A 12,591-nucleotide genomic window follows, 5' to 3' on the forward strand; every position below is an offset into this window, starting at 1 on the left:
TAATGGCTGTCACCGGGTCATCATATTTTGCCTCGCCGGCACATTCGGTAGCGAAAGGTTGCATGTCGTAGACCTAGTTTTTAGGCGCTACTTGTTTCCTGTCGCCAGCAAAACTAGTCATTTGGTAAAATCGAGTGTAATATAAGTTTACTTTCTGCAGTGCAATATTTTCAAGACTACGTATAGGAACAGTAGTTACTAAAATTGCATGTTAAGCATGTGATCAGGTATATTGAATTTGGTGTCGAGTGCTGCAAGGTTAATTCATATATATGTATATATATTATATACACACATCCTACACCCGACACTTTTATTACTAAACGGTCATCACTGCAAATGTTGACAATATCATAAGTAACACTACACATATCCTCTCCGTAAAGTTCCGCAGTGTTCCCGGCAATGCTGAGTGGAATGAAATGAAAAGCTTCAGAAAATGCGCAGCGAATTCTATCTGACTTTGGTGTACAGAACGGAGTGGCTATTGTATTTTCCGTACAATAGGAGGAAACGTGTGCTAGTTGCCTTCCATGTTTAGGAGCGTTACACTTTGAAGGTTGTTAATGATTTTGACCACTTAGGAAACTTGTTAAGACTGCCGACCTATTGTTTTATTTAGATTAGAGGAAATTCAACTGCACAGGGTTATGCCCATCCTTAACAAACTTTTGTTTTGGGGGTCATAGTCGCGTAAATATACATTATTACAGTAAAGTATGGATTAATTCATTATTACAATACCCCGCAACGAGGTAAGTCCATAAAGGAATAGTGGGGATTGCATGATGTTGGTAGAATTGCAATACTAAAGCTGTCAATGTTTTGCAGGCTGTGTCGGCTGTAAAGCGCAACACCAACCGAGTCAGAATTCCCAACCCTACCGAAATAAACGTACAACAATTAGCTTCATCCCGGAAATAGCTGGCATTTTTCGAGTGTATTCCAACGTGATTCAGGTCACAGAGAGGACTCGGAGCGTCAGTGTTATAAAGTCACAGTCAAAGTAGACTCAAAACTACATTTATTTTTTAAATACTGCAGGGATCGGTTGATAGCAAGTTTGTCGGGTAGGGGAAACGCCCGGTTAATTCCCGCACGATATTTTTCTCTTTGTACATCGTAGTGCAGGCATGGAAACTAGGCATATGTCAAGGCTGAATCAAGAATATGTATTTGGAACCATAATTAACATGACATTTGTACGAAGACACAAAGAGAAAAAAATGGAAAATGTGAATAAGGCATTTGTCGTTACTCCGCGTCCCCCCCCCCTGTTTTATGTTTATACAATACTACAACATATACTTATGCCCATGTTTCATCGACGGAACTCAAATGTTATGAAACAGGTTTCAGCCAAGCATATTATCAGAGAAAAAAATCATGGCACGTTACGGCAACTAATAGATTAGTGAGATGACAACATTATTTAGTTCGAAGCGGAAGTAGGAAGTGCGGGAATAAAATATATGTTCGGCCCACCCAACCATAAAATGTCTCCACACCCAACCCTATTTTTTATTCATTTATTTTAGATCTGTATCTGAATAAAAAGAGAGGTAACCACATGAAGGGATTTTATTTTAAGTACGAGCTTCAAGTGTTCTTTGGTTTGTATGAACCTCCCATCATGCAATTTAGATTGCGGGCCTTCGTCCTATGCCCGGATCTATTCTGAACGAAATAATCTTGAGCTTGAATAATTGAAACGGTCATCGCATAACAGATGCAGCATACCTGTAAGCCTCCAAATTATTCTATCGCAAATGTAAAAATAAATTTACCAGGCTTTGCGATGGTAAATGTGGTTAGAAAATGTAAACAACGGTAATTTTTATGCGTTGTCAATCACCACGGACGCCTTTCGTTATTTTATTCAAGCGCCCAAAAGGAAACTGTGTGTCTGTGTGATCGCTTTTACCTAATAGTAATATATAGGAAAGGAGGGCTCTACGCTCATTGGGTACCGTCTATTTTTCTTCATCTATGAAACTTTTTAATTCGTTTATAGTACTATGTCTTGTCTTAGGCTATGGCGTAAGTTCACGCATATTATAGAAAATGTTTCAATATCCTTTAGGTGTATAAAAAAAAATTCCTGCGCTGGGCGCGTTACTGCTGGACAGGTAGTGCGTTACCGAAAAATCTGCCTATACATACTGCGAATGTATATATATACATATACACATACGGAGTAACGAGGACTGCTCTAAGGAAATGAAAATCTGTAACGCATTGACGTAAATGCACCCCAGATTTTTGGTAATGCACTACCTGTCCGGCGGTAACTCGCCCAGCTCTGAAATTTTCTTTCATTGACCTGAACCCAATGTATGACGGGCACAGTGTTTCTATTCTTCCATATTTTGTTTTGTGTGTTAGGCTGGGGATCGGTTTGGCTGCTGTTTTCTATATATTGTCAGTATTAATATATTTCACTTTGAGAGGAAGCCACAAAACCAGTGAATTAAGGTTCCCCTTTGTGTTTGCGTTACATTGCCACCCATAGAGTGAAAAGCCATTCTCATATTCCTCTGTCTGTCTGGCCCATAATGTTCCTGTATGTTTGTCAGGAGACAAATCATCCGAGACCAATGCTCCCAGATCATTTCCTTATGCTCCTGTGACGGCTTCGCTCCTCATTGAATAAACAACTGATTTTCTGTACTTTTACTTCTAGTTCCTTTTTTTCGTTGAAGTACCGGCTCCAGTTGGAGTTGAGACCATGATCCGCAGATTGCATTTGGTGCTGTCTGCTCGTTGGCAGATTGGTACCATACCGTCTGACTGGGAAAAAAAAGGGGGGGGGGTGTTCCCCCTCACCTGGATGAGCTTTTAGGGGCAGACACGACTGCAATAATTACAGCGGTATTACACTGACGAGTGTGGTGGTAAAGTATTCGTTCTTCCGTTGATGGCACGTACTCGCTCTCAAGTGTCACATGATTGGGCATGGGTATATGCTCAGTAAATCATAAACTTATTTAATCCTAGAGCTTAGTGTTCTAGTGGAGCGCCAGTGTGTGTTTCAGTAGAAGTTTCTGCTTATGTTGATCTCGAGAAGGCATTCGATTCATTGCATCACGATGTACCCTGAGAGTAGGGCTATGGAGTTCCTGTGAGAATTACTGATTTGATGTTTGAGTTGTATTCTGGGACAGTGTTGTGAAACGTGCCCAGCTTCTTTCCTGTGTTTCAGGAGTGAAACATGGTTGCATCCTCCCCCCAACACAACTCAGCATCAGCATGGGCTGGTTTTGGTCAGAATAGTCGATTATTGCCATTGTAGTGCGACCATTGGCAACATAACGGTCACTGGCGTTGCCTCTGCCGATGATTTTGTTCTTGTCGAGTCCGTTGGAGGTTCTTGCCAAGTCGTTCTGGGAGGCAAAATCACTTGAATTCCAGATTTCCAGGCGTTAGGAGGCTCATTGGATGACAAAGTTTAATCTGTCCGTGAATGTGGCGGACATTGATCTCTATGAAAACTCCACATACCTTGGTTATGAAGGTGATAATATCGGTGGTTCATGTCAGGTTCTTTGAAGGACTGGCAAAGGCCCATGGTGTTATAGACTTTCTCAGCCAGAGTATATGTCATTGACGATATATATGTAAATGTGATCAATCTTACATAATTTAAACACTGGCCCAACAAACGAATACACTATTAATGTGGACAACGACGCTTAGTATTCCCAGCACATGATGTGCTCAAATTAGACTAGCTCTAAAATTAAAGCAAATTGTACATTGTCAGTGTATCTTTGTATCGATGTTAATAAACCGATTATTATTATGTATATATATATATATATATATATATATATATATATATGTGTGTGTGTGTGTGTGTGTTGTACGTACGCATACACATGCACATGCTTACATATGAATATTTTCATTTGAGTCATGACTGTTTCATAATTACCCAACCATGCACTGCGCAAAACCGATTTAGTATTTCACCGGTAGCTTTTTCAATCGATATAAGACCCAAAAAATGTTCTTGCCATCCCAAGAAAACTTCCCAAATTACAAAACACGCCCATATACTTTTTAATCGGCTCAAAATTGAAGAACAACTCCACAATAAAAATTGAACGTGGCGCGCTGAGAAGTCGGGCCGGGCTACCCTGTGACGTCAGCGAGAGTTTGTTAACGTCATCACCATTGATGACGTCATGACCCGTTTTCTTTTTTCGTGCGAATCACGCCACCAGGAGTGTTCTTGTTTGACGCGCAAAACACAGCTAATCCCGGGTGATGCTGTGTACAACATTTAATGATAATAATAATAATAAAATCTCACCTCTAGACTGTCTTCTAATCTCTTGCTGTAACTGCGTTCTCTCTTAATAATGTCCTCCATTTCAGAACGTTTCATTTTTTCTTCTTTTAAAGAGGAACTGAGTTTCCGATTTTGCAAGTGTAGTGCACTGAGTCTTTCTTGAAGGGCGTCGACTGTATTTGGCATGGGATGGGCGTCTGGATAGTCCAAACTCGAAAGATCTCCATGACCGAGTCTACTATGCCCATAATCGGTACAATATTTTATATCGTTGTGTGAACTGAAACTATCACTAGTGTCTTTCAATTGTTCACCGCCGTAATAATTATTTAACGTCCGATCGAATTCACTGTAAGATAAATTCCGAACACCGGTATTCACTGCACTGCGGGGATCACATCCGAACACGTTCCCGCCGAAATCATAGTTGCTCGGCGTCATAGACATAACGCCCGTTGGGGCAGGTGGAGGCACACAGTGTTCTCGTGCCTTCTTTTTCAGCTGCTGGTTCTCACGGGCTTTACTCACATATAGTCCCTTGAGATCCTCTAATTGGAGGGCTTGGCGCTCCATCTGCAATAAAGCAAGTACATGCAATCAGTGAATGGTGAAAATACTTAGTGTGAACACATAACAAACGTTTGTTCCCCCTCCTTTCATGTGTTGAGCAATATGCATTGATTTCCACCCATTTTAAACTGCTCACAAATGAAAGTTGCACATATAAGGTGTCCTTTATATTGTGGCTTTTCACTGAACACAAAAGATGCAGCCAGAACATCTTACTTTCTCCAACGCGGAAAGAAGGCGTACAAAGTTACCCATGGTTTTGCAAGTGCTGAAAAAACGGGTACCTCGTAAGAGATGTATATATATATATATATATATATATATATATATATATATATATATATATATATATATATATATATATATATATATATATATATTTCTTCCACCACGACACGATGCAAGCGAATGACAACAGCCAACCCGTATAACAGGCAAGATCTCCGAGACTTACCCAGGCTACGCTTTCGAGCTGTTACCACGGTGCAAAGCGGACTGAAGCTCGGTGCTCCCCGGGCCCGGTATTTACTCGGACTGGTAGTAGAGGGGGATTCACCGTGACTCATTGAACCTTCTGATATGATTAACCTACAGCGGAACCATATACGGGTTGAGCGTGCATATTAATTAATAAGGACCGGAAACAAACACTGATCGTCACACAGGTGAATAGATAATTTCAAATTTGGAGCCACTTAAAAAGTGAACATCGTAGCGATATATAAATAGGAAATATATATTAATTTTGTAAATTAAAATACATTAACGAAATATCTGTTTTTTTATTGATTGAAAAAAAAAAAAAGCTAAAAACGATGCACCACCGAACGGAGTTGTACACGAGCTTTGAGATACCATGTATTAGGAAGACGAACTAACGGAAATGGAGATTGGGCTATCTAGAATGTTTAAATATAGAATAAATTTTATAGAATTTATATTTTAACAATAATCAAACAGTCGTGTGAGTTTACATACATATACTAAAGGCTTTTCCCCCTACACGGGGTGTAGCCAAAAAGAAAATGTATGTAAACATTGGACATTTTTTCTTACGCGCGAAAACTGTTTATAAGATGTGCAAAGATCGTCAAATATGCATTTTAGAGAGATCGCGAATCGTTCACAAAGATATTCGGGATAAAATATTTGAGAAAGTGGCATAGGCATTGGCTCTGCCAATGAGATTCTTCATTCTGAATAGAGGGTGGGGCTTCCTATAGCTCCCTTTACGTGATTGGTGGGAATTTCTCCACACGGTGGGGCCGGACTTGCGTGTAACCATTTATTACAGGATGAACTAATGGAAAAGGTGGACTGTAAGCTTTTCGTCGACTTGTGTAACCGTGCCTGAAGGAATGTAAGAAGTTTTGCATCATCTAAACATGACGTGACCTAGAAACATGCATTCATGAACATCGCAATGTCGTTTGAAGCAATACCACTATTAACGCGTGTGTATCACACCAGAATAACACTAAAGGACTAAAATAAGGCCGAGTTTATTATATGTGAAACCGAGAACAGAGAATGTGCCTGGGAAGTATAGTTATTCGAGTGTCAAATACTGTAGAACGGATTGAGGGATAGTTCAACATTGCACCTACAACAATAGATTTAATTCTTGTGGTAAAATAAGGTTTTGGAAGATCGTCCATAAGATGCCGGCCATGTGATCTTCGGTGGCTAACCCCGGTTCTTTCAGTGTTTATCAGAATTTGTATTTTCGTCTTTGGACTTGGGAAATAAAATCCAATGAGCGTAATATTATAGTTACCAAAGTCTTCGTTCTTTTCTCTACTAAAATGTTGGCATCACAAAGATTGTTTAGATAATTACTAGTTCAGCACTCTGTAAACCAATAGCAATATGCAATAATTCGTGTTTACCAATGTTATTGATAGTGTATATGAATAGTACTAATGGAACAATTAGAAGAGGCAATAGTATTTAGCCACTAAAATATTGTGGTGATGAATTCGTCAGTCATATTGCTTAGTATCCACATTTCGGCTTTGATACTCTCTGTTTAATATTGACGCAAAAGAGGACAGTAGACGCAAAGATGTCACAAAAGACATCAACTCGTTTAGTATATAAGTTATAGGTGCCTCTGGGCGATTTTATTCAGCCAAGCGAAACCGTCGAATCACCGCCCTGTGCAGGTAAAAGAAGAAATGTGTAGTAATAAATAATGAATGGCTTGTAGAATGTTATTTTGGGCAGTCCAACGTTGCACAAACTTTCATTCTATGCGGTCACTTTTTTTTTTTTTTTTTTTACTGCGACCCACAACAAGAGCCACAATTTACATCGCGACCCATAAAACTTAGGTGTAATAAGATATATATTATAATTGTGTGTTTATTTCCTTTCTTTCACGCGGCCCACTGATGAATCGGGACCCACAGTTTGAAAAACGCAGCTCTAGATAACAATTCCTTAATCACGTGCGATATATGGTTGATACTGCACAGCGTCTAAAGACCTAAATGGTGGTATAGCTCCCTTCAGCTGAAGGAAATAGATCTACGAGACCCAGACCCTCAGCGTTGAAGAGACTTCAGAAGACACACCCAGGCAATGTCTCTCGACTGGCCATCTTAAGCCATTAACGTTATATATATATATATGTATATATATTGTGACATCATGACAGGTTTATGAATGGTAAGAATGGAAAGACACGATTGAGAACAAGAGACGTTATTCCTGACCACCCCGCGTCCCCCATAAACCACAGCAACTGCCCTACAAATACCTATGCTTTCATTATCTGTAAATATTACCTCTGAAGAAGCCTCATAGGCGAAACCGGTCAGGAATAAAGTCTCTTGTTCTCAATCGTGTCTTTCCATTCTTATCATTCATAAATATATATATATATATACACAAATTTCCCCGAAACGAATAAAATCATCTGACGGTAACCGGGATAAATTCAATAGTTGGATGTAGGCATCAAAAGTCTAGTGAAGACATTATATATATATAATATATATATATATAAAGTAATAATTTTTTTTTTTTTTACCCTTAACTAAAAGAGTTGAAGAAATACGAAGACGAAAGTGTCACCATTAAAACGAGTGGATTTTTTTTACTATTAATAATTTTTGCTCCAGGATTTATTCACGCAATAGCCCCCCTTCACAATGCACTTTCGCCAGCGATAAGCAAGGTCCTGTGCATGGCCGTCCGGAGTGCGGTTTGTCTCTCACATCTCTGCCGCCACTCCGGAATCGACGAACCCATCTATCCATGCTGACATAAACTCCCTCGGCTCCGTAAACATTCACCAAGCGCCAGTGAACGTTGATTGGTTTCACTTTTGCGTGGAGAAATTAAATGACACATCTCTGCTTCTGACGCACATCCATTACGGGGTTTACGATATTAGACTGTCACACCGTCAATATCTGCAACAGATTGATGAAAAATTCAGGTATGAGCGCAAAGAACCATCATGACATAAACATTCCTCTCGGATCCCTTGGTACAGCATGAAAAAATAGGCATTACTTTTGGAACTTCTCTCGTGTGTGTGTATACACACATATATACTGTATATATGTATACATATATATATATATATATATATATATATATATATACACATATATATATATATACTGTATAAAATCAGGCCTGGTCCTACGCAAGCTTTGACCTAGGGTCCTTCTGGACGTGAGATCCGAACGTTACCACTCGGCTACTCAGATCATAAAGACTTCGTAAGTAATGTTCATCTCATAACCACAGTTGTGCCGACAGAAAGCTACAGTCCGGAAATCCGTTTTCTATGAGGCTCAGCGACACCAGAGAGCAAGGCTGTTATGAGCGATTTGTTCTACTGTATATATGTATATATATATATATATATATGTGTGTGTGTGTGTGTGTTTCAGCATCCACACACATTCAGCCTCCAGTAAAGACGTCAGGGATAATTCTTCGAAACCTGAATGAAGCGTCTTATTACTTACACACTGCGTATGACTCACTTGGTTACGCTGAACCTGTGTCATCGTACATGACGAGCCTTCCAGTCATGAATGAGGAAGAAGTGCCTCAAGCCCCTGTAAGCCTTTGGACGGGGTCTGCCTCCTGTAATTCACATCGAGTTCTCCGAATTCTTGAATGCAACCTCAGTTGCCTCGACCAAACAGAATTTGCCATATTTGCTCCCGGAGAGCTATCAGGGCGTTTTGCTCAAAGAACAGAAGAATGATATCAAGATTTTACTCAAAGAACAGAAGATTGATATCAAGAAGGCAGGCAGAGAATGGTGTAACCCCCCCCCCCCAAAAAAAAAAAAAAAATCTCGTCCGTACGGTATTATAAACAACGGGCGAAATTTATCCTTTTTGTAGCACGGTTTACGCATTATATATATATATATATATATATATCCTTAATATGGGTGTTAAAATCGACAGCATTCTGATAGTTGATAACCTTCTTGTAAATATTTTAAAGGTTTCTGACAATGATCCGCCATTCGGGGGGTCACTAAATATGATAATACGTTGAATATTAACTGGATGTATTTGGTGAACTGTCATTGCTCATCACCCCCCCCCCCCGCGCGAATGGCCGGATCATTGTCAAAAACCTTGAAAATACGAACAAGATGCTCAAGTGTCAGAATGCCTTCGATTTGAATACCACTCATATATATATATATATATATATATATATATATATATGTGTGTGTGTATGTGTGCATATTCGTGTTTTGATTATCCTAAAGCAGAGTTTAATATCAGGAAATAAAAAATGTACTAACATTGGAGAAAATGGGAAGGGAACACCGTAAAGGCGACAGAAAACGGGACGGGGATAGGACTAGGCATCCTTCAAAGGAACATCCCCCCCCCCCCCAAAAAAAAAGGGTCTAGGAGGAGTTTCCCAACCAGAACCCTAAGGTTTAGGTCTTGTAATGTGCGTGGATGTGGTAGAGATGAGAGTTAAAGGGGAGAGATAGGCAGTATCTTTGGGAGAAGAAGAATGGATGTGTTGGCATCGAGTGAAACTAAGTTGAAAGGGAGGGGCGAATTTGAGTTTGGGAGTGTAGTTGGGAGGATGTCAGGAGTAAAGAGAGGACGAAGGAGAGAAGGGGGTGGCCATACTAATAAGTGAAGAAATAGGTAAGCGTGTGGTGGAGTGGAAGAAGGTTTCTTCAAGGTTAATGTGGATGAAGGCGAAACTGAAGGGAGATCTAGGTCTTTGTAAGTGCATATGGGTCTGGTAGTGAGAAGAATGCAGAAAAAAGGGAAGCTTTTTGGATAGATTTAAATGAGTGCATAAAAGGATTAGGGAAATGTCAATGTATTGGTATTGGAAGATCTCAACGCTAAGGTAGAATATAAACCAATAGACGTAGTGGTTAGGAAGTGTGGAGTTCCAGGAAAAAATCGTATTGGAGTTGATGGTGGAGATGTGTCTAGAAAGATAGTCGATCATAACAAATACATTGTTTAGGAAGAAAGTCAAGCATAAGTACACATGGGAGAGGTGTGGGAGATGGAAGGGTGATAAATAGGGCTTTAATTGACTATATAGTGGTAACAGTAGAAGAATAGGAATATTTTTTAATGTACAGTACATGTTCTAAGGGAAGTGAGGAAATGTCAGATAATTTTTTGGTGGAAGTAAAATTGAGAGTGAAGGAAAGATGGAGAAAGAGAAAAAGGACAAAAGGTAGGGGGATGCTTAGAGTAAACTGCTTAAATGAGAAAGAAAAGGAGGAGTACAAGAAGAGAAGAACGGGAATGAAGGATAGAGTAGAACTAGGAGTGGAGGAGGAATTGGGATGTTTCAAGAAGAGAGTCACAAGTTGTGCAACAATGGTGTATGGACCAATGAGGAAGGGACAAAATAGAAGGAAGGGTAGTGAGTGGTGGGACGATGAAGCAAAGAAGGTTGTATAAGAAAGGAAACGAGCATTCACAAATTGCTTACAAAATAAAACGAGAGAATCGCATGAGAGGTATAAAGAGAAAGCATAAGATAAAGGAGGCAAAGAGGAAAGCAGATGTGAAATGGGGTAAGAAGATGACAGAAAAAAAATAAAATGATAGATGTTTTGGAAGGAAATTAAGAGAGGAAAGGGAGGCGAATCAAGTGGAGAAGAAAAGGTAAAATGTGAAGATGAAGAGATAAATATGGAAGGTACGACAGTATGAAGAAGATGGGCAGAGTATTTTAGGGAGTGCTAAATTTGAAGGAGGATAGGGAGGGAAAGGTAGTTGCCGTGGGAAGCGCTAAGAAAATGAGAGTGGTGAATGAAGAAAAAGGAGGAGAAGTAAGGAAAACTGAGGTGAAAGCAGGTATCAAAATGATAAGACCAGATAAGATACTTGGGTTGGATAGGTGTCACGCGGAGTGTCTAAAAAGGTGAGGTATAGTGATGGTGGACTGGCTGGTGAGGTTGTTTAATGTTTGTCCAAAAAAGGGTAGACTGATGGAGGACAGGAGTGCCTGTTTAGTTCCGCTTCACAAAAGAAAAGGGGACAAGTGTGAATGTAGTAGTTTCAGAGAGGTCAGTTTGTCGAGTGTAGTTGGGTAAGCTTATGGGAGGGTTTTGCTTGAGAGGATTAGGAGAGGAATAGAGAGAGTAATTGGTGAGGAACAGTATGAGTTTAGGACAGGTAGGAGTTGCGTGGATCAGATTTTTGTAGTAAGGCAGATGTGTGAGGAAGCTTTAAGAAAAAGTAAAGATATTTTGGGGGCTTTTATGAATTCGAGAAAGGTATATGACAGGGTAGACAGGAAGATACTGGAAATATATGGGACAGGAGGAAAGCCGTTAAGGGCAGTCAAGAGTTTTTACGAGAGTAATAGAGCCTGTGTTAGAATAAGAAATGGAGATAGTGAATGGTTTGAGGTAAAGGTGGGACTTCATCATGGGTGTGTTATGTCGTCTTGGCTGTTCAATTTATACATGGATTGGGTGGTTTGAGAGGTAAACGCAAGGGTAATGGGCCGGGGTTGGAGATAGTAAAAGAAAATGGGAGATAAGCCAGTTGTTTGCTTTAGTCACTGCGCTTGTAGTAGGATCAGAGGAGGGATTAAGGAAACAAGTGAGGGAGCTTGGGAAGGTGTGCGAAAGGAAGAAGTTGGAGATAAATGTGGGTAAAAGTAAGGTGATGGGATGTACAAGGGGAGAGGATGGTAGGAAATTGGAAGTGACTATTGAGGGAGAGAGACTGGAGGGAGTGGATGACTTTAGATAATTGGGTGCAAATGTGGCGAGAAAGGGAGGAGTGGAGGTGGAGGTAGATTGTAGATTGAGAGAAGCAAGTAAATTCCTTGGGGGGATTAAAAAGTGTAATGAGAAATGGTCAATTGGGAATGTATGCTAAGAGAAGATTTTGTGTGTGATTGTGCCGACAGCACTGTTTGGTGCAGAAACATGGAACATAAGAGAGGAGTTTAAGTGTTTGAAATCAAATGCCTGAGAAGTATGCTAGGGGTTACTAGGCTGGATAGAGTGAGAAACAAGTAGATGAGGAGGAGAGCGGGAGTGGAAAAGGAGTTGAGAGATAGGGTTGATGAAAGAGTATTGGGATGGTTTGGACACATGGAAAAAATGAGTGAAGGAAGATTAGTAAAAGAGGAGTGGAATGCAGAGGTGGAGGAGTGAACATGAGAGGGCAACCAAGGATGAGGTGGATGGATGGGGTAAAAGGAACATTGGGAAAGAGGTAAATGTCTGTTGAGGA

The 12,591-nt window shown here is 40.1% G+C and overlaps 1 protein-coding gene across 2 annotated transcripts in view; it reads right to left on the reverse strand.

The window, feature by feature from the left end:
• LOC143027022 (uncharacterized) overlaps positions 1–12,591 on the reverse strand; it is a 49,798-nt gene that overhangs the window by 3,921 nt on the left and 33,286 nt on the right. Inside the window, exon 2 of one of the 2 annotated variants that reach the window (XM_076187859.1) lies at positions 4,823–4,867. In XM_076187859.1, coding sequence (XP_076043974.1) covers positions 4,823–4,867 — 45 coding nt within the window. Of the gene's footprint in view, positions 1–4,315; positions 4,868–12,591 lie in introns of both variants that reach the window. The other variant, XM_076187858.1, reaches the window with a different exon arrangement.

The sequence above is a fragment of the Oratosquilla oratoria genome, chromosome 7, assembly GCF_046742065.1.
Source record: "Oratosquilla oratoria isolate Oo_2021 chromosome 7, ASM4674206v1, whole genome shotgun sequence".
NCBI classification, from domain to species: Eukaryota; Metazoa; Arthropoda; class Malacostraca; order Stomatopoda; family Squillidae; genus Oratosquilla; species Oratosquilla oratoria.